Source organism: Psittacula echo (genome assembly GCF_963264785.1).
Source record: "Psittacula echo genome assembly, chromosome: Z".
Taxonomy (NCBI): Eukaryota; Metazoa; Chordata; class Aves; order Psittaciformes; family Psittacidae; genus Psittacula; species Psittacula echo.
Genome location: NC_137742.1, coordinates 58,174,722 through 58,202,470, shown reverse-complemented (window position 1 = coordinate 58,202,470; position 27,749 = coordinate 58,174,722). Strand labels below are relative to the sequence as shown.

At 41.8% G+C, this 27,749-nt stretch overlaps 1 protein-coding gene across 1 annotated transcript in view; it reads right to left on the bottom strand.

Annotated features, from left to right (window-relative positions):
* The window catches only part of MUSK (muscle associated receptor tyrosine kinase), a gene marked incomplete at both ends in the record, with an annotated part of 52,736 nt that extends 27,160 nt beyond the window's left edge, over positions 1-25,576 (bottom strand). The window contains 5 exons of the mRNA XM_080638327.1: positions 16,538-16,679; positions 17,191-17,318; positions 18,782-18,933; positions 21,077-21,203; positions 25,498-25,576. Coding sequence (XP_080494453.1) covers positions 16,538-16,679; positions 17,191-17,318; positions 18,782-18,933; positions 21,077-21,203; positions 25,498-25,576 — 628 coding nt within the window. The remainder of the gene's footprint in view (positions 1-16,537; positions 16,680-17,190; positions 17,319-18,781; positions 18,934-21,076; positions 21,204-25,497) is intronic.
* Between the last annotated feature and the right edge of the window lie 2,173 nt (positions 25,577-27,749).

The window sequence follows — 27,749 nt, the reverse complement described above, 5'->3', positions numbered from 1 at the left end:
AGAGCATAGCACAGACTTTCCGGTGAGCAACAGGTTTTGGAGACAAATGAGGAGGAGAAAGAAAGTGATTGGCATGGGTTTGTGCTGCACCTTACAGACCAAAATTTTACCTCTGGAGGTTTCTGTATCATCTGAGTCCGATGCCTCAGAGGATGCGATGTGCAAAAAACTCAAGGGAAAAGTTCTTGGCAGTATGCAGATGGGACAGTTTAGAGCAAATACACAGCAAGCTACCATGCTGCCCTGCCGAGGGTCACCTCATGCAAAACTTGTTCAAAGTCATCAAGGGGGGCCATTGGCATGTCACGTACCATGAAGTTTAAGGGTCAGATAAGCTCCGCAGTGTGACCACAGTGATTAGAAGTTACCATGGAGAGCTGCAAACCCCAACATCTTCCATGCCACAACAACCTACCCTAAGTGGAGAGAGTCCAGCACTGGGTTATGGGGGAATGGCTGGCAATGACTTTAGGAAGATGCAATTGCAGGAGGAAAATAGGTTTTTGAAGTGGCTTTCCATTTCTACAGCACTTGCTTCCTTTGTGGGCAGTTTGAAGATAATCACCCCCAGCCCCGATTTTTCCTTTTTTTTTTTTTTTTTTTTGGGGGGGGGGCAGGGGGGAGTGTGGGATGTGTGGGAAGAAGAACTGAAGTATTTTTGCTGAAAACTTATTTCAATCCAGAAACACAGCTCAGATGGCCTTCACAAGCTGTATTTCAGCTGCTGTACTTGGACTACACAGAGGAAAGCAGACAAAGAGAGATATTTTTCAAGAGGAACATTTGAGTTTTGACCCAGACTTTTTAATGGAGATACCTGAATGTCTGTGCAGAAGCAGGCCAAATAGCTCTGTGCAATTTCTTACTCCAATTTCACTTGCTTAGTGAGTTAACACTTGCTCTCTTCTTTCTGGGCTGCACAGCAGTAGCTAGAAATCTCCATCAGAAATGTTAGTATGCAGCGGAGTTTCTCTTGGAGTTCTCAGACAAGCCTGATTATCCTTTTAACCACATTTGCTATCTGTATGGTTCCCCTTACCAACGTGTCTGATCATGTCAAGGTCATCTGTGTCTACTCAGCGCACCTCTTGGCACTGGCCACTGGTTGCTCTCAGGTGGAGATCTCCAATGCAGAGTGATTAGAAGACCAGTAAGTGTCCCTTCAGAAAATGAGCATCTGTCCCCACCATTTGGGATGATGAAAAGGCTTTATCTGCAAAATTTCGGTTGGAATAAAAAAATTATCTGCTTTCCACATAACCACAGTATCACAGTATGCTAGAGATTGGAAGGGACCTCAAAAGATCATCTAGTCCAATCCCTCTGCCAGAGCAGGAACACCTAGATAAGGTTACACAGAAATGTGTCCAGGCGGGTTTTGAATGTGTCCAGAGAAGGAGACTCCACAACCCCCCTGGGCAGCCTGTTCCTGTGTTCCATCCTCCCACCCAGTCCTGGCCTGGGAAGGGGCTGAGATTCATGTTAACAAAGAGCCTAAAACTAGCTTTTGTTCATGGATAGGCAACACTAACAGTACATTTCAGTGTAGAAACTGTTTTGGCTTAGGAGCACAGCCATTCAAGAGGGTCCTGGGAAGGGTTTTTTAGGAAGATTAAAGTCAGTGAAGTGAAAAGTGTGGGAAGATAGGTATTATATTCCACTCCTTAATTGCTCTATGGTCTCCGAGCAGTCCCTCACTGTCAGTGCTTGGTGCCACTTGCTTAAAATCAAAGCATAGCTGCTTTGGGGGCTGCTGAAACCCCTGTCGTTCAGCAAGGCAGCCAGGTACAAAGCTCTACCACTAACAAGTAAAGCTGCAGCTACTGGCCAGGAAGTTTCCTCATGAATAATAGGTAAAATGAAAGCTTTGCCTGAAGTTTCACTTCAGGCCGTTAACACCAGATGGTTATGAATTCAGCCCTGAGTGCTCTGGGCCAAGCTCATAATTACTTTTATATTTCAGTCAGAGAAATACTAAACTTCTGTGCCTGTCTCCTGGCAGCCTTGATGTGCATATGGCTCCCACTGAAGCCAGCATGTTAGCTCCCAGAGGCAGAATATGTCTCTTTGTTTTTTTCTCATGCTGCTGCTGGTTTCTCAGTGTACTGCTGGGACTCTGCCTGCCTGACAACCCTGTTGCTCACATCTTGCCCAACTTCATTAACACTGAGCGAAGTCCTCTAACAGCACCCTGTTAGAAGGTGCCAGACACAGGCACGTATGCCCTCATCTCTACCGACTGCTCTCCCAAAATCTGTAAGGATCTTTCAACCAGGAATAAAAAAGGCACATTTTGAAAATTATGGCAGTTGCACAAGCAGGGACCAAAGCTACAGGGATCATGGCGGTTAATCCAGCTCATGCACGAGAAAGCTGCATCGCAGTTCCCGGAGTCCTCCTGCCAGCACTAATCATGGCACTAGCTTTAGTAGCTCACCACACTGCTGGTAGGAGTGCTTATTTGCCAGCCTAGGGAAAGCAAATGGTCAGGCCATTCACACTTAAAACACCAAATATAGGGACTGTGTGCAGTTCTGGTGTCCTCAACATAATAAGGACATAGAACTGTTGGAGCAAGTCCAGAGGAGGGCCACGAGGATGATCAGGGAACTGAAGCACCTCCTGTATGAAGACAGACTGAGAAAGTTGGGGCTGTTCAGCCTGGAGAAGAGAAGGCTGCGTGGAGACCTCGTGGCAGCCTTCCAGTATCTGAAGGGGCCTACAAGAATGCTGGGGAGGGACTTTTCATCAGGGATTGTAGTGATAGGACAAGGGGTAACAGGTTAAAACTTAAACAGGGGAAGTTCAGATTAGATAAAAGGATATTATTCTCTAAGGATATTATTATAATAGCCTATTTATATTTATTATATTAATGTAATTAATAATAAGTATAATTGATATATTAATAATTAATATTATTATGTTATTTATATTACAATATCCTATTTATTATTCTTGTAAGGATATTATTTTTTACTGTGAGGGTAGTGAGGCACTAGAACAGGCTGTCCAAAGCAGTGGTAAATGTTCCATCCCTGGCAGCATTCAAGACCAGGTTGGACAGAGCCTTGGTCAACATGGTCTGGTGTGAGGTATCCCTGTCCATGGCAGGCGGGTTGGAACTGGATGATCTTAAGGTCCTTTCCAACCCTAACTATTCTGTGATTCTATGATTCTGTAAAAAATTCAACGACAGCTGCTAAGCATTCCCATATTCCTTGTGGAAAGTATTGCAGGTATATTATCCAGCACAGGGAGTGACGGCCAGAAAAAAAAAAAAAAGTGGACCCTTCAAGAAATAAGCCAATTTCCAAAGTGTGGAAGAATGGAAGTTCCTGTTATCTCCAATGCCACTGTGTGTACTTCTAGGACTTTCAAAGTTGAAGTTGCAGATGTAATACTTTAACATTTCAAGTACTTACACTTGCATGTTTTTTTTTAAGTAAATTTAGCTATTTAACTGTAGTACTTAGCTCTAGATACTGTGAATTGTACAACCTGTGGTCTTTTTACTTTATTTTATTTTTAAGTGAGAAATTCCCTCTGACAAAGGCTGGACTCCACAGTTCCAGGCATGCTTTGGACCGCCACTGAGCAGCACACCCAGGGACATATTCTCCAAAAGGGAAATTGCTTGGGAAACATCGTTTAAAAAAAAGTTAAAAAAACCCATCAGATCTTTCTCAGTCCCATCATCTGTGGGTGGATGATAGACACATTGCTGCTGCTGACAGACTCGGCTGCTGTGGGAAAGCCAGGATGAGCTGTATGAGAGCAGCCAGTGTCACCTTGTACCAGTACAAAGCTGGGTAAGACCACCAGGATGAGCTTCAGGTCCATTTTGGTGACTACATCAGCAAGGATATCTGTCCTATGGGTAAATGGAGGAACCCAGCTCCCAAAATGGTGACTTTCTTTTCCCACACTATATTACACAAAGAAAAGAGGCAAAATTAAGGAAGAAAGATCAATCCTGATGTTGCCAACCTAAGCAACTGGCTGGGAGAGTCAGGTGAAAGACAGGAAGAGGAAGAACAGGATATTGCAATAAGTGTTTGCAAAGTTCATGTTATTTGGTGGGCTCAGGACATTGCTTTGTTTTCATTTCTCCTCAGAATGAAAATTCCCCCAAAACAGGTGATTTATAACACCTTTTTCCAGATCCTCATGAAAGCGGATTTTGCCGGGACCTTTGTTTGTTTAGCTACATCACCACAAGGTTAACAACATTCATATCAAGACACCCAGGCTCTCAGCACGGGGTTTATCCAAGGACATGCCAAAAAGCAGTTAGGGAAGACAAGCTAAGGCAGCTTCATTTATTTATTTATTTAAGTGGAAAACAAAACAGAGGAGCTGGAAACGAAACCCACCAGCTAAGAGCCAAGCCAGCACGTTCAGTTTCATTCCTAAGCCCCTTAATAAATCCTTTCTTTTACAGCCCTGCTAAATGATGTGCTGTGCACTGCGGGGCTTGCTAGGAGGTATCTGCACCACAGGCAGCTGCTCACGTTTCTGAGAATTAGGTAACATCATCCGGTCCAAACAGTCCAGCTTTATTTCAGTCACAAAATTTTTATACTATAAAAAGATGAAAGCAAGGCCCCTGACCAGCCCCCAGTTTGAACAGCTAACTTTTTCCAGGTAACTTTGTTTTCCTGTTGCCTTTGACTGAGCTGTGTTTCATTTCCACCTTTTGGGGCCTGATCCTGCAGTCCTGGCATATGCCTGCCCTCTAACTGGGTAAGGCCTGTTTTTCTCCTAAAGCAGGCTGGATTGGGCCAGTCACATCCAGGCAGCAGCCTGGGTGGCATGGGGCCATGCTGCTGCTTCCAGGAAAGGGCAAAGCGATGCCCTTTGGAAGCCCTCATGCACACAGCCCCACTGCAGGAAGATGCCCCATCTAGCCAGGGTTTCATAAACCTTAATGCTGGCTTTGATGTACCAGGCCCAGTCAAGCATTAGGCTGTGGGGTGGGGATGGTTTCCAAAGCCTCTTCTGGCTTCGGTGAACCTTGACTTTCAGAGAATATGTGCAACGCTTTCCAAAGTACATGAATTAACCCAGCCTGTCAATATCCATGTGTAGTCATATTTAAGTTTGTTGCTAGTACTGGCAAACACTAAAGCATACCTAATAGTCTAAACTGATGTAAGGCTAACAAGAACTAAACTTATGTTAGCAACTGTCTGGCAACTGTGGGTGCATGCTCCCTTACCACCACAGTCTGTGCCTGGCCTAAAATGTGAGCCAGACCTCGTACGTCCATACTGCCAGATCTGATATGTCAGCATGCTCCACTTTCCCATACTGTTTTGTTTTATCATGAAAAATGACTTTTTGGGTGAGTATGGCCAGGCCTCATGCCAATTTTTTTTCCAGCTATGCTATAAAACACAGTGAGTAAAGGCAACTGCTATGTGGAAAAAGTGTTTTCCTTTGGTACAACTGGTGTTGTGCTGAGGACCAATGTGTCTACACTACTGGGGAGATTGGTAAGGCACACATTGCCTCGGAAACTTTCGTGGTATAAATACTCCAGCAAAGACTTTGCACTGCGTACTATTCATGGGTAAGCATTTAGTAGCTAAATTGCAAGCATTTTTTTTTTTTTTTGCATTCACCAGTGTTCACATAGCTCTTCTGTAGCTGAAGCATGACAGATTGAAATGACTCCTTCTCTAACAAGGAGCTCTCCGGGCTTGGGCCTTGCTTACTAATCCATAAAAAATCATTTGTGTTTGCCACCTATATGCTCTGAAGAACCATAAGCTTGTGCCAATTGTTCGCAGTCTTTTGCCAGTGAGAAGTCTGGTTGTCTAAATCCCCATTCAGACTCATTCATCCCACATCCATTCACTCTTCCTGACAAGTCTAAACCATGCAGTCAAGGAGAGCTAACAAGCACAGGGGCCACAATTTCATTCCCGCCGGTGAGAGATGAGGGGAGGTCTGACAAATACGTTTTATATACACACAGAAATCCCCAGCATTTGTGTTTTCTGACATTTCAAATTAACCCGTGTAAAATCCCAACAATTCTTGAAATACCAAGGCTGAGAACAGGCAGCACATGGATCAGCAGTTGTGGAGACAGCCACACCGAGCTGTGTGCAGCATGCCAAGAACCAGGGCTGAAGGAGCAAGGCACAGTGTCTGCAGCTGACATGAGAGGACCAAATCCCAGCACAGGAAACAAACAAATCCTTCTGTAAGCATGGTCAGCAACTCCTCTTGCAGTGGCAGTGAGAGGCTCTGCACATGGCTCACCACATGACTCCATATGGGAACAGTTCACATTGTACCTTAGCCACTGCTCAAAGCCTGCTGTCACCCTCCCACTCCCTTCCAAATTTGCTGGGTTAACAATTAAATCCCAAGATAACAGCAAGGTCAGTTTTGCTTTGATCTCTGAATATTTCGTACCAAAACCTCAGCCTTTCTTTTTTTGGAAGCCTACCCAGTAATCTCAAAGAGGAGCAAAATGCCACAGGCAAAGCCGACATGAGACACTTCCACTTATCTCTATCAAATTGCTTACCTCTTTTTTTTTAATCCCTGTCTAAACATGATCATTGCCAGAGAATCATGTGTATGCATACTATCAAAAGAAAAAAATTGTACAAATGAAATAGGAAATGCACACAGCCACTGTACTATTTCTTTGGGAACAGCCCCATTAGGTATGGGCCTCAGAAGAGCAAGCTGCAGAAGCACTGTAAGCAACCAGTACTTACTTGATCATTCTCCAACCACTCACCTGGTTATTGTGGTAAGGTGGGAGGAGAACCCCTCAATGCAATCGAAATATGATTGTTTTGTACAAAATCTCAAGATCTCAAAGCTCGTCTGGCTCCTGATGCGTATTTTGGGAGCTTTTGGTCTTGTAGTAGTTCTAACAGCCTGGCAGTACATGGACACACAGTCTGGAGCCTGAGACTGTGAGACAGACAGCAAGGCCAGTTCAAGTTCTGTGTGGAAAGGAGATGGAGGAAACCGCAACATCTCTACCCTGAAGCATATCCCTTCAGATTCTAAGCTATGTTATCTAATATCAAAGGAAGTTTTTCTTAGCAAGGCAATAGATTTTCAAGGTAACCTTATTTTAGGGTGAGCTCCAAGATTTACAAATGGTAGGACAATTTGCATCAGCAGAAGGACTCATATGATGTTAAGTGCACCAGCCAGCACAGTAAGCTCTTGGCTGTGAAAGACTTTGCAGAGCATGTAGATGTCCCTGGAATCCTAAAATCAGACCCTGCAAATACACAAAACTATACTAACCAGGAGTAAAATGTAAATAGATAGCTTATATCCTGTGTAACTATATAAAACCCATTCCGTACAAGTGTTCATTTCTATAGACTGAGCAAACACCAGATTCAAGGACAAGCGAGGATAATGTGTTCATATTACTTCCCAAGGAAATGAATGAGGAAATACTTCTCGTGTCAGTACTGGTCTTATATATGTGTTCGGTTTCTCTGAAGGAAAGATCCCTCTAAACCTCTCCATGCTCTGGCTTTTCTACAGTACAGAGACACGCTATGTGCATTTAACTCTGCCATTACTCATTACTGCATGTGAAACTGGAAAAGAAATTCCCACTCCCCTGAGTCAAAAAACAACTTTTTTGCTTGTTCCAGTCGTGACAAAACCCACCATGATCACTGCAAGGCTACCACTCTGCCTGCACGTACTGAAATCTCCACAGCTGCACACAAGTCTCCATCTCTTCTACTCTCAGGAATGGAGCAGGCAGTTATGGAAATCACCCGGATACCCAAAACTGAGATAAATCCTGCAGCATCCTGAGGTGGTCTTCACCAATGGGTAACAGCAATGCCATAAATTTAATTACATGCCTTGTGAAAAGTGCTTGTTTTCATCTATTTTAAAGTGCTGTTAGCAGTAGTTGCTAGGATGTTTCTTATTTTGAGGTGATAGCAAGTAGCCTGTTCCCTGCTCACCTTATCCATCATATGTGCTTCGTTTTCAATGCTGGAAATTCTCTTAGTCCCTCCTTACCCAGACATTTTTCTTCATTCCCTGTTCTCAACTCCTATTTCGAGATGCCCATTTTGTGAGACTCTGCCTGGAGCTGCATTCAATTTCAGGGACATGAGGGAACTATTCCTACACAGAGCAGTACTACAGCGGACACTTTCTGCTCCACAGTATAGGCACACATACTAGAAATATTGTGTGACACTAGAACTAACATTACTGCTAGAGGCAAAATCTAGAGTTGTAGAGTTTGGAAGAGTCAAAAGAGGGGCTTTCACCTCCACCAAGGCTACCTGAATGAGAAAGATGTAAAAGACCTTGGAAACAGAAGGCATCAGCCTCAGGAAAAAATTGTATTGGTCCACATTAAAATTACCAAAACTGGACTTTTTAACAGATTCTATAAAATTTCCAGGTTGCCTTCAGAACGCTCCTTTCTGTATCTTCAGCCCCAGCTCTGTCTTGGTTTCTCAGTGTGAAAAGGCAGCCACTTCAAGATAGTTGTCTCAGTTTGCTCTGCCCCCCTTTACCTGATTGCTGTGGGTATTGTCTATCCTCTGCTTTCCTTGTTGTTGTGCAGAAAGCACATCCTTCCTAGCTAACCAAGACAGTTTACAAGCCAGAAGGGTTTCTTCTGCAGTAACTATTTTTTTCTTAAAACCACAATTCATGCAACAATGTGAGAAATTCATGTATTTTTTAAGTGCCCTTCCAAACTTTTTGTTGAGGAAAAGAGGTTTGCACAAAGGGAAATAAAAGGCTCAAATGCCTATTAAAGAGTTGCTCGTATATGCCTTGTCAGAAACCTCATGGTCTCAGGAAACTTGTTTTGCAGCTTCGCAGTGCAGGAGGCCACCCCGCGGCAATTACTCTAAGGCAGCATGCATCTCATGTCTCTGTCATAACAAAGCAGGGCTCTGGAATAAAGTGAATGGCTCACGTTTGTTTGTTGATTTGCTGAAGGTCTGAGGCTAGTTTTTTTTTTCCTGTGTCTTGCCCTGTTACCCTGTAATTAGGGCTATGGTCATATCTGCAGCACCTGAGAACCTTGGGATGACTATGGTGAATGCAGAAAGTAGGAGATTTAATAAGATATTCTGGGCTTTCAGTAATGCCCATGCCACCCTGCTGAGGCAAGTTAATTACTTTGGTGTAATTACAGCCAAGCTCAGTACTATTTACTATCCCTGTAGTGCTCTTTTCCCCAAAACTCTTTGATTTTTTATAGCAAACTGCAGTATTCGCCACTTACTGCCATAGAACATTGCGTGCTTGTGCGTACATCAGCATCAGTGAAGACAGAGAAGGAAATTCTTTCCCAGGGTTTCTGCTTCTCCTTATGGCAGAGCTACTCTTCCTCAGTGTAGGTATCAGAATTCACCTTAGGAATTTTCACCTAGCATTTAAATGCAAAACTGCAAACTTCCTTGTCAGTCTGCTATTTGGCAATCCATCTCACCCAAAACATCCTACCTCAGAAGATGGCACAGATAAAACTCCAGATTTCACATCAATAGCTGAACTATGAGCAACATGGGAAGAGTCAGGGTAACAGTGCTGACTGGCTGCTTTGGTGTTTTCTCAATATCTCCCTTTCTTATTTCATCTATGCCAAGTATAGATGTGTTGACACAAAACTGTAGAAAACTGTCTGGATGGCACATCTGGAGTCAGTTTTCATTTGAAATAGGGCCTATCTCCAGAATGTGGTACATCCAAACGGATAGATTAGTTGGACTAAATACATACTTTCAATATTTTTTCTTCAATTATGGTGTGACATTCATGTCTTTTGATTTATCTGAGAAGCAAATTTGTCCAGAGGTCCACAAAACAGCTGAAGGAAGCTAGCGCTTTACACTCAGTGGGCATAGTCTGTTAACTAAATAGCCAAGGCACTGCTTTCTATCATTATCTGGTTTGCTGTCCCATCACCGCCACCAAGAATTAGACAAAATAAAAAAAGAAAAAAAAAAAATTCTAGACCAAATCTGTCTATGTCCTGGCAGAACCTTCCCTTTGAAGAAATGATTCTCCAAGGAAAACCTTCCTATTTTTAAGGCTAAGGCAGTTCTCACAAGTGGCTTATAGGGGAACATTTTTGTGGCCTGTGGAAGAGTATTATTATAGTAGCTAGTAATAAGCAATAAACTGTGGGGAGGAAAATACTTCTATCTACCAGGGTTGGAATGCAAAACCAAACAACATCTAAGTTAAGGGAGCATGAGGAGTACTGCTTCTACCCTTATTTTGATTTATTTGCTTTGTGTGTTGTCACTTAGTAGTGCAGGAGGAACTAGAGCAACAGCACTAGACAGAGGGATGAATGAAATTGCCTGGGTAAAAAAAGAATCAGTAGCCCTCAACCAATCCCACTCAGACAGCTGAAAACTGCAGAGAAGACGTGACTCAAAAATGTCATTAAATCCATGGAGAATCCAGTTAGTTTCTTGATGAGCACACTGGATCTTCCAGCACTTCACCCAAGTTATTTTTTTTGTTTTTTGCTGACAGATGATTGTTAATTTATAGACATGTTTTTTGTACAGTGATGATTTCAAAGCTAAGCATTATTGCAAGTGTACTCCAAAACTGAATTCCACAACTCTCTGGTGCCACAGGCTGGAGATGGAGTTCAACTTCATGTAAATCACAAGATGGAGGTGCATCTAACTCAGCATGCAACCAACAGGACCATCTGTGTACTCTTCCTTTCACATTACAGTTAATGTATTTATATCCTTTTTCTTTCTTGTTCAACATTAAAAATGCATCACTGGGCAAACTGGGAAGATCAGAGGTTTTACTATCTGAGTGCAACACCTAGAAAGGCACAACAGGAAGCTTGCTTTGCATCCTCAGGTAAAGAAAAGCCATTATTTCAGGATTTCTGTGCATGAAGTCCCAGTATGCAAGGCTAAAAAGCACAGTAGACAATTCAGACTGTCTTCCTGTAGCAAAAGACTTCCATGCACATGCTTTTGTCGTAATGGAAGGACACCTCTCATAAGAAAATTCCACCTTCAGTTGTGTTAGTGCTAATCCACCATAACCCTTTGTACATTTCAATGGTAGTAACTTCATTTGTTTCCGGAAAATGTTTTTTTCCTTGGTTAAAGGTAAAATAAGGCTGATAGAGAAACATGATTTAAACATGATCTATAAACAGCTGTTACTTTTAAGTCATAATCAATTCATGGCCTACTTTTCAATTTCTTTTGTGACTCTTTTGTTTTGAAGATTAAAAACATAAAGCACATGAGCCTATTCTACCAATTCATAAAGTGGCACTTTCCTTTCCCTGAGAGAGAAAGATACCTTTCTTCAAAACACAGCACAAAACTCTGCCAGAACACAGAGCCCTGTGCGGCAATCAAGCCTGGAAATTATTGCAAAATGTTTTGGTTTACTGCCGTTTTGCATTAGATGCTTCTTATTTGATGCAGTAATTGTATCGACTTTGAATATTGGTTATAAGCATCACATCTGAAAAAGACAGGAAGAGATTAAAGCAATGGTGTCCAGCGGAATTTATTTTGCATATTAAATAAAAATCAAAACCTACTAGGCAGCCTCTGTCTGTGTCTGAGTGGTAGGCATACTTATAATAGGAATATTCCCATGCTTCTTACCAGGCAAGAGATCATGGCTTTAAATTTATTCTTTTAATGTCATACAATTTATACATCATGGGTATGGACAATATAATTGTTACACATGTCAAGCCACGGGGACCACAAAGGGAGTACAGCCCTAAGCAGCAGACCCAGAAGCTGAACCTGATGAGCTCTTGCATAGCTTTTGCTGAATTGCTCCTATTAATGGGCTGGATCAATGTTACTTGCAAACAGCAATGAAAACTGAAATTCCTCCTGTTCTGCAGCGTATGTTACATAAACAGCTGTCCAATGTATGAAGGAAAAAACAGTTGAATGTCTCACTAATGCTGCCTTCCATGCAAAACCTACGGATTTAAAATGCTAAGACAAAGGCCAAGAATTGCATTCTTGGCACATGCTAGAAGTCTATACCATGCCTTCAATTTTCACTGACTTCAATGGGAATTTCTGCACTGAGGACAGCACTCAACAACTGAAGGCAATAGCTGCTCTCCTATTTATTTTCCAATGAGTGCTCTCCAGATAAAACTAGATGGAATATCTCAGCCATCTCAGCCAAAAATAAACCTCAGCCTTCAGACATCTGTGTGAACTACAGATCAGGTAAGCAAGCAAATGCTTCCGTTCCACCACAGTTCTGAATCTTGGATTCATTCAGGAACCTTTCAGCCAGATTTACTTTGGGCATCACTCCAGCAATCAACAGGAAATTTGTATGAATCCATTGGCAAGGTACTGCTTTACTGAGTATTTAAATGTTTTTCTATCATTAGCAGAACTGTTCATTATCAAGACTGATAATGTAGCAATTAAACAGCTAATTAGGAAAATGCTTAAGATGATGGAAAATGAATACAAAACTGGAGGTCCGAAATGTTGCTTCCAGGAAATTAAAAAACACAGTTATTGTCAAAACGTCAAGATTATAACATTGTTCCTTTATCTCAATGCACGTATTAACCCCTGTAGCCATCTCTAGACATATATGAGCAACAGGAAGTCATCCTCACACCCTAATTTTAACACGATCAACAAACTGATCAGTGTTCGTTTGCTTTGCTTTGCATGGTGGTGAGGAGAAGGCTTGTTTCCGTGTAATGCACTTCTGCCTCACAGAAGTACTTCTACTAGACCTTTCTTCATAAGTTGTGTGACTGTAAGTAATTAGATAAAGGAGCCAAAACCAAAGAGGTAAAGCTGACCCAATGCATCAATGCAGCTTCCGCACAGTCTCTGCACTGGTGGAGGACCATTTCATAGTGACCCTAGCACATGTCAGAAAGAATCTACCATGCTTCTCCGAGATGTCCCTTCAGAGTTAAACCAGAGTCATGTGTGTGTCATTTAATTGCTACAGAACAAACCAAGATCATAAAAATAGTGTGTACTCTTCCTTTAGTAAGACGGTTGCCTACCTTGCATTCTTGCTCACTTAGGTCTCTTGGCCCAGCACTTGCCTCTTGTATCCCTTCCCCATCCCTCACCTCTTGCACTTGCTTCCTAATGTCAAATCAAGATGATGCCCCATGTTCTGCTTCTTCTCCTCCTAACACCTTCCGGGCACCCCAGGCAGCCTTCTGGTGAGAGCAGTGCTGTCCATGGGCTCAGCACGCTTCCCAGTGAAGACCCCAGATCTTCTCACACATCCAGCAGTCAGATCCATTACAATCATGTTTCCACACCTCATGGATTATACCTTGTAAGGAGAAAATCCTAGCCCAGCTCAATAACTGATTAGAATTTATCACCTGAACTCTGGTGCCTGAAACATATCCCAGGAGAGGAAGCAGTCTGGACTGGCTGGGGACTAGTCTATGCAGGTGGCAGCACCCAGAGGATCCTTATCTCCTTCTCCCCTATTTCACCAGTGAAAATCAGGAATAACTGAAAAACCAGTTCCACTAAGAGATGCCTTTGTTGCCTTCTTTTTCCTGACAAGAACTGTGACTGAATTTTCATCTAAAATCATTCCTCAACTTATTTTAACTTTGCCTTTAAAATAATAAACTTTTTAAAATACTAAAGCTGTGCTTTAAAAGTAATAAACAGAGGCCAGTACTATAAATGTTGAGGAAAGTCAACAAGGAATGGAATAAAAATATTTAGAAAATCAAAATAGCAGGATTTTTCAAACTGTTGCACCCTGGACTGCTGAAACCAGAGAAGAAATAGGACCATAGGCATCTCAGTGGCATAAATGCTTGCGCCAAGATTATCACCAGTTTGAATGAGTGGATCCTGCATAGATAATTTTACATATCTGAGATTTGCTGTAGTTTCTGGGCCCAGCTTCATCAAGTCGTATAAGCCTGTGCCTGACTGTATGTGCATTGAGGAGCCTGACTGCATGCAAGAGGCAGAGAGTCAGTCTTTCAAGAAGTTAGAAACTTCTGCACTTTGAACTATGCTTGAAACTAATTGCAGAACTAGCACTGAACCCGTTAAAATGGCAGCTCACAATAGAAAACTAGAAATGTCTTTCAGAAACCAGGACCTGTGTGATCTAGATTTAGCTAGGCATAAATGTTTGCACTGCTCTTTGAATAGACATTTACTTTGGAACTAAATATTTGTAGTTAACCAGCCATGCTTATTTATTTTATTTTAATATTAAGACCCACAATGCAGAGGAGTAACTCAAGTGAATGGTACCAACAGGACTTAAGGAAAAATATTATACTGTTATTACAGAGAAGCAAAAAGAAGCATATTCTCATAAGTTTTTTTAATATAATGATTGCTCAAAGAAGACTGATTGGACTGTGATTTTCCTGCATCAAGTAATTTTAGATTATTAGTTATTCGGAGTTATTTTGAAGTGCTGATACTAAGGGGGCATGAGAGGTAGGAGGGGAGGGATACTAAAAATAATAACAAAAGAGGTGTGTGAGAGGGATACATACCTGCATGCATGCATACATAGGTATGTAAGCTATATATGCATATGTACGTATACTAAGTATCCATAAGAATTAATCTAAAATACTGGGCAGGGAAGCGATCTGTATACACAACAGGCTGCAGTCAAGATTTTATTACCTTTGGATTTTGGAACCGAAAAAGTAAACCAAGCATGCATTGGTTTAGTTTGGGTGTCAGTCTAAAACAAGCTATATTATATGGGTGCTCCATCAGAGAAGCTAAGGCAAGCCTGGAGAACAGCATTGTTTATTCATCCAACTTATGAATGGAACACGAGGGAATAGGCTGTGTGAGAGCATTGAGATCCTATTGATTAATTAAGAACTAATATTCCTGATTTTAAAATGAACACACAAGCTGTCCTTTGCAAGTAGGATATTTGTGGATTATTTTGCCATTCCTTGAATTAACAGGGAGCTGTGCAATTCTGGAAACAGAGACAAAACAAGGCATCAGCCTTAGCAGCATGGATTTTGGTACAGTTCCAGCTCACTTTTAGGTTCTCTAACTGGCTCTTGTAGATCTGGAGGAATAAAAGCCCAGTTCCTGAGGCCCTTCAGCATGGAAGGGGGACTTGTATGCACAGCACCAAGTATTTGCCATTCACATTTAATTCTTTACAAGCCTTTGGCCATTGTCTCAGTGATGGGTCCAAACCAAAACCCAGGACCCAAGCTGTTCCCAGCCAGATCCAAGTGTCTTCAGTTTGCCCCATTTTAGCCTGGGAGAAGTACAGCTAGATTAGGAATAGCTGCTTTCCTGTTTAAATGCTATTTAAGGAATCTCTAACATACTTGAAGTCTGCAAGAGTAAATATACAAAAAAAAAAAAAAAAAAAAAAAAAAGAAGAAGAAGAAGAAAAAGAAAGAAAAAAGAAAAGGAAAGGAAAAAGGAAAAGAAAAAGAAATTAAAAGAAATGAAAAGGAATGCATTTTTTAGGGAAAAAAACAGACCTATGGTAATTTATAGTTGGATCTAATATCTGGATACTGCTACCAGAAAAAAAAGTCAATGGTCCTCTTAGAAATGGAATTGCATCTGGAGTAACCTGTGATAGTTCTAGGCTAAATGTAATCTACATCCATCTTTTGAAGCTTACTAGGCAAATGGAGACCCTTCTCCACTTTCTACAGTACAGTCATTTTGAATAAGAAATAAGTTCATCCAGTGAGTCAGTCATCCCTTGTCCCACTTCGCAAAACCTTGCATAACCCAACTTCTCTTACAGTATTCAGGAGTATTGAATGCCTCTTTGCCTACATTTGAGTTCCCCTGCGGTCCACTGGTCTCAGCACTGAAACTGATGATCATTTACACCACAAAACAAACACCTTCTGCAAATAAGAGACAGACACCGAGCACATAAAGGCCAGAAACTGAAAAATGAGCCCAGTGTTCAGTTTAGCAGGCGGAAAATGTTCAAGTCTTCAAAGAGAAAAGGTCTATTTACCAGAATAATCAACCAGTTCAGATGGAAAATCAGAGGAAAGGGAGGACATACACATAATACTGCAAAATACTTCACTGTTAGTAGCTGCAGCTTTCTCTGATCAGGCTCTCTCAGCAAGTTTCTGGGGCCATCAGCTTTCTACTTATCCATCTCCACAAACCATAGAGAGTAACCACAAGTCTGGTGGGGCTTTTCACACAAGACACAGGGTGACAACTTAGAAACCACCAGTCAGAAATAAAAACATATTTGAGAGTCCGTCCTTAGACAAATATCCCACCAGAGCCACAGCAGTCATGGACAAGGACCCTCCACAGATAATTTCTTTCACTATCAGACAGCACTGGAATATTTGTGGACAAATTTTCCTTATTTCTCACTATGTTTTCTTTTCTTGTCTTTTCTTCTGCCTTTTGGGCCACCCCTTAGGATATTTTTGTTGACATCAACGTGAAACTTCAGGTTAATTCAAGTTAACAGGATACGCACGAGGAGCTGGCACATGGAGCTGGAGCCCGATGCAAGGGTTACTCACCTTCCACTACCACCGTTGCAGGTTTTGAATAAGCTGTACCAAGGCTGTTCTTGGCTACACATCGATACTGTCCTGCATCTTCTCTTTGAACGTTGTGGATCCTTAAATTCCCCGAATCGAGGACAGCAATGCGAGCATTCTCCTGTTGGAGGAAGGAGCGATCGAGGTAGGGCTCTACGTGCAGACTGCACACAAGCAGCACCAAATATCCACTGACAGACTGGGCTTACACGCATGAAAATCATTTGTGTTGTTCTACACCTGAAGTATCTGGGGCAAGCTCTTCCTGCTCAGCTGTGTAATGACACACCCATCCCTCATTTTGCAGATCAGTGAATTACAGCTTCGAAAGAGCCTGAATCTTAGCCAAGTGGCTCAGTAGCTCTCACTTAAGAGAATACTCACAAACTCAGCAGAATTTGGCCCTGCTTAGTAGTAATAAATACATATCATATAAAATATAGATACACAAAGGATGTTTGGTTTATAGGTAGAATTATTGCAGATGCAGACATTTATGAGATGAACTCTGGATTTCCCAAATGCTTGCTTCTTAGCAACTAGAATTTACAAATGCTGTAATTGATGCTAATATTTTAACACAGCACCATTAGTGAATAGTTAGCATTACTTAAATTTCATTCTCCACTCACCTTTACAGCTGTTTCTCCTTTGATCCATGAAACAGAAGGTTTTGGATTCCCCATTGTAGTACAAGGAAGAACAGCCTTTAATCCTTCTATTATTTCTACATTTACAGGTGGTCGAGTTATTTTGGGTCCTAAAAATTTGAAAGTTAAAAAAAAAAATAAAAACAAATAAATTCGAACTGAAGCTAAGAGATACAAGAATAGGACAAGTTCAGAAATTACAACAAAATATCTGCTGCTTTTCAATTTGCATTGCTAAAACTAGTCTTAGTAGACTAAGATGCAGTCTTAGTAGGTCATGAGCTGCCTGGGAAAGAAAAAACTTCCTTAAGCACAGTGTTCAAGGTTCCAGTTAATGTGCGCAAAAGCAGCTAACTTGCGTGGGTTTTTTGTTTTCACAAATGGAGATTGACAGGCATTTGAATTAGGGCCTGAGCTAAAATCCAAATCCAGATAAAAGTATTTCCAATACTGAAGAGCATTTGCATTCCAGGTTTTGACATTCTTCACTGCATAAACAGTGTCATGTGTGAAAGTTCAGATCTGGAGTGAATCAGTTTTGAAACAGTTTTAAGCGAGGCTTGTCTCTAGCTTCACAAGAAGAGCATGTAAATGCAACTTGTGTCCTTCACTGAAGGGTTTATAAAGAAAAGCTCATCCTTGAAGAAAAAAGCAATCAATCTCCTTTAATCAATCTCCTGTAATTTTTATGGTAAAAAATAAAATCCTTTTTGCCAAAAAAAACCATGGCTTAGCTTCCTTTGAGCTGGGACTAAAGAAAATCTTCATCTTAGTGTTTTGGGAGATGGGAAGTTTTCCCTCCCTTGTACAATACCAAACCAGCAGAAAAATTACCTTCAGAAAGCACCAATGCCTGGCCCCCACCTGCAGGCGACTGGGGTTCTGGACAGCCCCAGAATTACCAGGCCTGAAGGGTCATTCTCATTAGCATAAACAAATCTTTACCTACAAACAGACACTTTAGCCAGTAATATCTCAGCTGCCTTTTTAAGTGTTTGTATAAATAACTGTGGCCATGTGAGTTCAGCTTCACCAAGTTCAGCATGTATATAGTCCTTTGCGAGAACTAGTTCTCTTCCACCCCCATGGGATGATGATGTTTACACCACAGTGCTTCAGACCTGTCAAGACTGCTATTAAGAACATCCAAAAAAAAAAGCACTTACTTGCTTTTGCCATCCTCAGGCATAAATCTGATTAGTGAAATCATATGTTTAAAATTCACAAGGGGTTTATACAGTACTGCCACAGAGGTTTAATCTATCAAATTGTTCTGCTTTTACAAAGTTGTGTGCAAAGGGTGTTCTTCAAAGCACCTTTTTATATCCTGTGCTATGCAAAGAGTTTCTCTGATCCTAGCACAAGTGCATGTTATTCAAACTGAATAAACACAACTGCTTTTAGTTAAGATATGATCAAATGTGCCATGTCTCCACCTCAAAGGACTCTACCAGCCCCAGAGCAACATGGATCTGCCCTAAGCATGGTCCCACAGGAGCCATACCTGGGAGCTTGCTCAGGCTCTCAATTACATACTCACATGATGACAGAAAGAAATTGCATTCCCACTTACGCATTTTCACTTGGAGAGCTCCACAGCTCTGCGCAGCTGCTCCAACCCCATTATCCGCTGTGCAGCAGTACACCCCATCATCACTGTCCTCCACGCTCAAAATGGTCAGAAGCTGCCCGTTCCTCTGTATGCTGTACCGGGTGTCGAACAGCCTGCAGGGCACAGCACAAATTGTCAGGGGTAGGGGGACAGCCAGGGATGGAGAGGGGAAATTGCACTTGTGTCTGCAGACCACTGATGGTACTACAAACGCCAATTTGTTTTACTCTTTAATTTCAACCTGAAAAAAGAAAAGAAAGCATTGAAAATATGAAGCTAGGCCTTAGTATTTGGTTTGGTCCCCACTAGACCATGCAATTCCTGTCTGCCATGAGTATGGTGGCGATTCCTTTTCCAGCCAGGTATTGGTAAAGTTAGTAGTTGGGTTTCTGCCTGATCAAGGACAGTCATGAGTACAAGTAATGTAATCCAGTTTGGTCCTGTTTTAGGTATCATGACTCAGTGAAAGAGAAAGACTGCCTATATAGGAACTGGAACTGACTTTAAAAACCTGAGATTTTTAAAAAAATCTTCTTCAGAATAAAAATAATAATAATAATAATTATAATTTTTTTTTTATTAAACAGATGATGTTATGGAAACATTTCTACTGTTGTGGAAAGGAAAAAAAAGAAAGGCAAAAGAAGAAAATTTTGTGAATAAAATAACTGATATTTATTTCTTGCAAAAACTATGAAGCTTGACACATACACACAGATGAACATAAACACATGGGTTTTTCCAGCGAAAAAAAATAAATTCCACTGATCAAACCCTTTTTCACTGTGCAAGTATTTTCCTACATGTTCTCGGAAAGCAATAGATATTTTCAGCTTATCTGTTTCCCTTTAGTCTGAGCTTTTATATCAACAGAACTTTTAATGCCAACACAGATTTGACAAAGTGAAAGATGCTGCTAATATTCCTCCAGAAGTCCCAGTAAGGGAGCAAAGCACCTGCGTTCTCTGGCCTCACCAGCAGAGCCTTTTTGGTCAGTATTTTCCTTTTTAGTAAATACGTGGAAAAGGCACGGTCCCAGAGAGAGCAGAATGGCTTTTAGGATGATAAGTTGGGCTTCTGGATGTGGGGATGGGTGTTAGAAATTATTTGCTTTTCATATGATCTTAGAATAGAGAGAGTGAAATTTCAAAGACCATGCATGGGGAAAGAAAGGCGTGTAATCTCCATGGTCCTGCATGAATGACTTCTCTCCTAGCTTTGATTTTCAGGCATGGTGTCACTGATTGGGAAGGAATTAGGAGAAAGGTGACCTGTTTGTGAGCAACATCCATGGAAATTCAGACCTCCAACCTGCAACAAGGCCAGGGTCAGAGGGTTTGGGCCAGGTTTTTGTTGAGTTTCTGTTGCAGGCAATGAAAAACAGATTTCTGAAGGCAGAATCCTCCTGCTGATGCTAACTTGCTTGGAGTCTCCTGAGGCAATGGTTCAAGGGCTGTTTGGATGCTTGACTGCAATATCAGGAACCATGCTGCTGGTGACCATCTGCCTTATATAGGCATCTTTTGCGGAGAATGGGCCTTAACTGTGTTACACGAATATTGTTCCGTAATTTTCCCTTACAAATGGAGTCACTGAGAGCAATCTAGAATGAGAAACTGATGTGAAAACATGTAGAAGACATGACGTAATTTCAGAGTTGGAAGATCAAGTACAGTTTACTTTGAAGAGCCTGTATACAGCAATAAGGCTAAGACATTGGTAGCACTTTCATAACACATTTCCAAGGCTTCTCTCTTTGACAGTACCTTGATGACTGGTGGTTAATATCTGACAGTGTCTTGTATCAATAAGAAGCCTTTTACTTATGATCCAGAACTAGAAGCAAACCAGAATGCATACAACCCTCCTTCCAATGCAAACTTTCCAAGCGCATTGCAGACACTCAGGCAACGAGTCTGGCAATGCTCCTTTTAAATACTATACAGCATCCTCCTGCTTCATAAATGCATAAACTGAGGAACAGAGCAGATTTCATAGTCTGAAGCTGGAGAGCAAACTTTCATTTCTTGACACAGAAATCAACTGTCTCCAATCTCAAGTGTGTGAAGCTGCAAGAGCACGCCCTAGGTGCTGCTGTCACTGCCTAAGGAGCACAGATTCCTGTATAATTACAGCTGCTCACCCTTTTCCCCACCACAGACTCATTCTGAAGTTTCTGGATATCTCGTTTATCATGAAGAAAAGCACTGACTGTTTTGGCAGGAGATTCTAGAGGGGTTTAGGACTGTTCCCTACCTGATGGGAATGCCGTTGCGTGTCCACGTAATTTCTGGCTCAGGGTATGACTCCACTACACAGACAAACTTAGCGACATCCTCTACCAGGGCATCCACTGTTTCCAGAGGAGTGCTGATCAATGGAGCTGTGTGAACAAAGAGAAAATGAGAAAACTTCCCAGTGCCTGCCAGAGAGAGGCACGAAGCCTGCCAGACCCCTTTGGTGAAGGCATGCATGTCCTTGCAGGGTCATTCAATGGCTTTTTCCACACCACAGTGGTGCTTCACACGTTCTCTCCACATTTGCTGTAGCACAAGTCCCTCCACATTTGAAGCGGCAACCTTCTGCTGTGTGCTACATGTTTTGCATTTACCCTGTGCTCTCTCTATAGAGTGCAAAACAGAGCATGGGGCATCTCCAACAAGCCCAGTGTGTCCTTGGTTTCTAGCCCTCCTCTCACCTAAGGTGCACAGCACTGGATGGCATACTGCGAGGACAGAAGTGAGGCTGTCCCCCTGCTAGAGGGGTGGCACTGCATGGGCTGAAAGTGCAAAGAACAGCACAGAAATAAAAGCCAAGCTGACCTGCCCCTGCAGTTGGCACACTGCATCATTATTGGCTCGTAATATATGAGATTTGGGTTTTGTCGTTAATACAGTATTTGTTCCAATCAACTCAAATTTCTCTTAAAAAAAAAAAAAACAAAAACAAAACAAGAAACAAACAAATCAAACCTGTTATATAGCACTATATTTTTCAAAGCCAGGCTTGTAAAGGCCCTACACGCCTTCCTGATTTGTGGCACAAGTAGCAAGCATTCTCTTTTTCTCACCTTTTCTAACCAAGTAGCACCAGGTTTAGAAGTCTAGTAGCTGTGTCTGATGCTTATTATCACAGACCTGCTGTCATATATTATTTGAATGCATCTTTAGAAACATTTTCCATTGCCCTAGTAAAAGACTTGAAGCATGGCTGGAAGGGATCAAAGGCTATGCCTAGTGAATCACTCTCCCTGCCTATGGTATGCATTGCAGCCATTGCCTCCAAAGACACTTGAATGACTTTTAATCTGTGGTTGCAAGGGACACGCATCCAGTATTTGCTAGACTGGATTTCACTGACAGCTGTGCTGAGATGAACTAGTTTCATACCATGTTCGTGACACACCACCTTGAGCATGTACAGCGGATGCAAGAATCTTCCTGTTCCTCTCTGACTGTAGCAGTATCTGGCACGCTGTGTGCCTTTTCACAGCAAAATCCTGCCTGAAATGTATCTGCTGGCCCTCCACAGTGCAGTAAGATTTAAAACCAGGCAAAAAATAAACTACATCAATCTTACTCCTCCCTTCAAAAAAAAAAAAAAAAGCAAGATGTTCCGCTTTAAGTGACTGAGAAGAATAGAAAGCCTTTACCTTAATGCTTTTTCAATTTACATGGGAGTAAAAATTAGAATGCCATTGAGGGAATGCAGCTAGAGGAAGAAAGGATCATCTTCCACTTATCAGGTTTATGTAAAAGTCCTAACGTTTTTGAAATTTCACTAGAATGAATACGCTTCAATAATATTTCCAGATGATATGACTTCAGATTGCATAACTAGTAATGACTATACATATATAAAAAGATCCTAAAACTACAGCTAAGGTTGCACTAAATATTATATTAACTTAACATTAGTTAAAATACGTCTGTGTCAGATTCATCATATAAGATCACTGCCTCAGACTGTATCACCCTTCAATTTATTGGGTCATTTTAGGTAACACCAGATAGAAGTCATCATCCATATTCCACCTCAAGTGAAACCCATGCTAATGGAAGCAAGTGGAAGATTTTCATAAAGCCTAAATTTCCATGCTGCTGAAGGTTGTCTTGGGAGAATAACCTCCACCGATGGCTATCTTGTCTGCTTCAAAGAGGACATTGGTGTTTCGTGACAGAGTTTATTGGGTTTTGATGGCGTTCAGCCTGGAGTTTTACAATCTAATTTTATATAGTAATTTTTATTGCAGTGTTCCACATGCCTTGATCTCTGGAAGGATGCTTTTTTAACCCTGAGAAATGCAAATTTTTGCAGTCACCAAAATTCCAAGCAACCAGTTTTATAACTATGTTGTCACGATAAGCATTGCACAAAGAATAAAGTTAGATTTGTACCAACAGCTAGTATGCAGAATGACATTATTTTTTGGGTAGACAAGGGCTGTTAGTTTTATATATAAAATAGATTCTTTAACAACAGTAAAGTACTTTTATGATACCTATCTCTTTAATTCAGCAAATGACAGAATCGTCCTTAGCAATAGTGCCTACACTGTGTCTGACCTGGCATCTCCTTAAAACCAACGCACAGTTCTTACAGCAGAATCAAACCCCATACTAATGGAAAATACTGTCCAAACCAACAGTACTTTACTTACGTAAAAAATAGAGAGAGAACTTTTTTTTAAAGCTGCCTTCCCAAATTCCACATCACAGAATTACGCAGAATGGTGAGGGTTGGAAAGGACCCCTGAAGGTCGCCTAGTCCCACCCCTCTGCCAAGGCAGGGACACCTAGAGCAGATTACACAGGAACATATGCTCTGTTTTACCTTCCTGATATTACACAGGAGTGCTAGGCCAGCAGGGAGGTGAAGGCAGGCTCCCACTGCCAGCGTGAAGGGCAGATAGCATAAGGCCAGAGGACACATGGTGTGTCTGCAGGGCACAGTGAGCAGGGGAGCGCGACGCCATTTTGTCGTGAGGTGATGAGAGAGCCCCAAAATGGCTGTGGTGGCACTTGCTTCTAAGAGCCATAGAAGAAAGCTCAGGTGTTGGTGTCAGTCTGTGTTTACTCGGGAAAGCAGTGAAAACTTATGGTGCCTTCATTGCCAGATTTTAACGTGGGAAAATAAAAGCCAAACAATGCACAGACATAACTATCAGCATACAGAAATGGCACCAGGCTGTTCCACACACATCCACTGGCGGTCTCTGAAATATTTTAGGTAGTCCTGTGGCTTTAAATAACATTAAAAATCAATTAGCTTATGTATCTGTAAAGCCACACAGGTGCCATTTTTCTGGATGTCAGCTGTAGTTTCCCAAGATAGCAAAATGACCCAAGCTGGTCACCAGGCCCATGAGAAATTCCCCTTCTACTCCCAGCCCACCAGAAGCTTCCAAATTGGTTGGCTTTGGGTTTGGATTCGCACTTTTGAAACAAGACAAGCTAAGCAAACAAAGCAAACAGGAAAACAGAGGCAGCCTTCCCTGCAGTGCTGCAGGAGTCAGGAGATGTTGCAGTTCCTCTAGTCGAAAACTGCTAATCGTGTTTTCAGCTAATGCCTCAAAACCTTTACAGAGCACTGCCAGGTTGCAGTCATGTTTCAGCCTCTCTCAGGTAACAAGCCAATTTGGCTACCCGTGATGTTTTAGGAAGGGATGCGTATCTCTTCATTGCACTGCTCCGTCAGAAAAAATCAATCCCCTTCCTCTTTGTTTTTCTTGTCTCCCCCATCCCATTTTACGACTGATTTCAAAAAGACCAAGGTTCACCAACTTACTTTAGTGCTTCAGGGGAAAAAAAAAAAATTATTTCAGAAGTTTTTATAAAGAAGAGACCTTTTTTTTTTTTTTTAACATTTTGAGGCCAGCCTGACTAACCTGACTAGCAATTGCAAGAGCACAGGCCTGCAGGAGCAGCCGTGTTGGCCCAACAGGTCCTTGAAGGTTTTTCTTTCTTTTGCTGAAGCTACAGTTTCCGATATGCTTCAAATGGCTCCTGACAACGGCCATGCAGCAAAGCCATATGTCCACAGGGGTACCAGACAGTATGTCCATAAGAACACTGTTGCGCTTAGTACCTCAACGACTTTTCTAAACAAAATTTTCTCAGTTCTTGAGTTGGCTAAAAGTATGTGTGCATGTGTCTGTGTATGTACACACAAGAGAGGAAGAAGGTATCATAACTTTTATGTTATATGCAATACAAACCTGCATATTTGTATTTATAAATATATACACTCTGTAAAAACATTATAGCTATTTACTTCTCCTTTGAGCTTTATATATTTATAAGCATACACAAGCATTCAGAATGCCACAAGTCTTAGGCTCTGCAGCAATGAGTGCTACCAGCCATTAAAACCTGTAAGCTTCATCTGACATGAGAAATGTCCATCCCACCCAGGCTGAACCCAAAGGCCTTTCCTTCCCATTCTAACAGGACTATGTGCCCTTCCTAGAAAAGAACCTCTGATCCCAGACACAAGATCATTTTCACTGCTATCCTTCTAAAAGCAGTGAAATGACCAGCAAAAGCAGCACATTTTTGTCCTTTTCAGGAGTGCTCCCATGCCACCCACACAACCGTTACCAGAGATGCCTTCCCCTTTTCAAAACCTCCTTCAGCAAGTGGCAGAAGCAGAGCAGGGCAAAACCCCTCCAAGCAAACCTTTCAGGAGTGTTTCAGCCAAGCTGAGGGCTGCCAGCATGAGGACGTGCGCCAGGGGCACCTTCAGCAGGTCATTCATGTTTGATTCAGAAGGCACCTGGCTCCTTCAGGCAAGGCGTTCAGCATTCCCGGATGGCTGCATTTCAGACTGCGGTGCACAAGCAGAGCTTCTCTGCTAATGACAGAGCAGGGTCTGTGGGATCTAAGTATAATCAGGAATTCTCCACCCGGCAGTGGTGATGGACATGGCCAGCTGGTGCGTATCCACTTCGGTCAGTGTGAAAGCGTGGGGCTCGTGAAACAAGAGAAAGCAAATCCCTTCTGAATTCCTTCTAAGCAAACAGAGAGGAGTACAATAGGCAAATGCATTTCCAGGGAAGTACCATACACTAGCGCTGCAAAGTCACCGGGCCTTTATTTCAGCACTGTGTAAGTGCAGTTGTGGAAAAAATGCTTGCCACTGGATTTTTCTTCATCTTAGTCCCCCTCTTTCTCATTTTTTATCTTCTATCTCACACGTACTCCCTCTGTCTTATTATAACCTTTCATGGTTGGCTGTGATATGCCACCTGTTGCCCTGCTGATAGCATTTCTTTTCTTAACAGATGTATTTGCTGAAACACAAGATGTTGGCATTGGGGGCTGAAAATGCCCTTCTTTGCCAAAGAGGTTGGTGGTGTTCGAGGGCCACCGCAGCACACTGAAAAAGCAGAGCCTTGTCCTGGAAAAAGACCCAAAAAAATGAAAATCCACAATGGGACCAACATTTATACCCTGGGAGAAAAGGAGCATTTCATTTCAACATCAGTAGCAGCCTAGGGGATTTGGGCACGGGTAGAGGCATTGCTGTAGGGGGAAATACGACTGTTGGGTACCGGCATTATTAATTCCTCAAAAATAGCTTATTAGCCAGCAGGTCTCTGTCTAAAGTGAAAGACTGAAAATCTGAGCTCATTTTCTAGGAAGCTTTAGAGAGATGTCAGACTTTAGGCAATCTCCTGACTAACTTCATCTTATCCCAGCAGAGCACTGTGGTCTACAAGACATCATCTTTTTCAAAAATGTCAAGTCATTTGTACTCCCTGTTTTTCCAGTGTAAATATTTGTATGAAGAATATTTGTAATCAGTCTTACCACTGTGGAAAGGCTGATGTGGGGGAAATATCTGCATGAGTACAAGAGGAAAAGATGACTGATCAGGCTGGGGAGAATCTAGTTGCTGATGATGTCCTGGGAACATGACTCCAGATACTTTACATCATGTTATCAGTAGAGCAGATGTGAACTTTGTACCAAAAGACATAGTATGAGGAAAGGGAATATGCAGTCATAACATATCACAGTAAAAGATACTTTGAGATCTCCGGAATTTCTTTTATTTGCTGAACCTCCCAGTTTCAACCACTTCACAGTTAGTTCTGCAATGAATATATATAGTTCAGCAATGCTTCCTCTAAGGAGCAAATGGATTAAAGCTGGCCAGAGCTATGCATGTGTGAATCCCAGCGGTTTGGCATGCTATGATAATGCCAATGTTACTTTGAGGACATGCAACAACTGATTAGGAGCAAAGATCCTTAGACAAGTGCTCCTCTGAAGATGAATAAAGGCAGAAGCACTTGCTGAATATGTGTTAAAGATCTTCCAGGAATTCTGGATCTAGCAACAACAACAAAGCAAAAAAGACAACAGTAAAAGAGTAATCCTAGGAGGAAACAGAGAAATCCTGACTTATGGTGGAACTTACAAATAGATCTTTTGGTTTGATCAGACCAATCGCATCCAATTAATCTGCTCCATAGAAATGCAACTTGGTCATTTAGGATAAAGTTGTCTCAATAGAAAGACTTTACCAAAGACTTCTACATCACTGGATTTCTGTCTGGGCTGTGTTAGGAGGACTTTGAAACTGATCCAGACAAGTACAAAAATTAATCTTTCTCTTTTACTTGCCAATTACAGCATTTGGAAATGATACTGACAGTGATGGCTGTTGAATGTTAATAATGCCTTTGCATTTTTAGGGTTACCAAAGTATCCCTAGCCTCTCACTTCTATTTTTTTTAAGGACCACAGTGAGCTCCACTGCTCTAAGCTAAAAGGATGTAAATTTACATTTTAAGTGGAAGTAGACAGCATACACAGGCACAAGGTGGATTTATTTTGTTCTCCAGCTACACATGCCATACAGCTAAAAAACAATATATACAGGAAGCTGGTGATCCTCTGTGTCCATCATGGAGACATGCTTC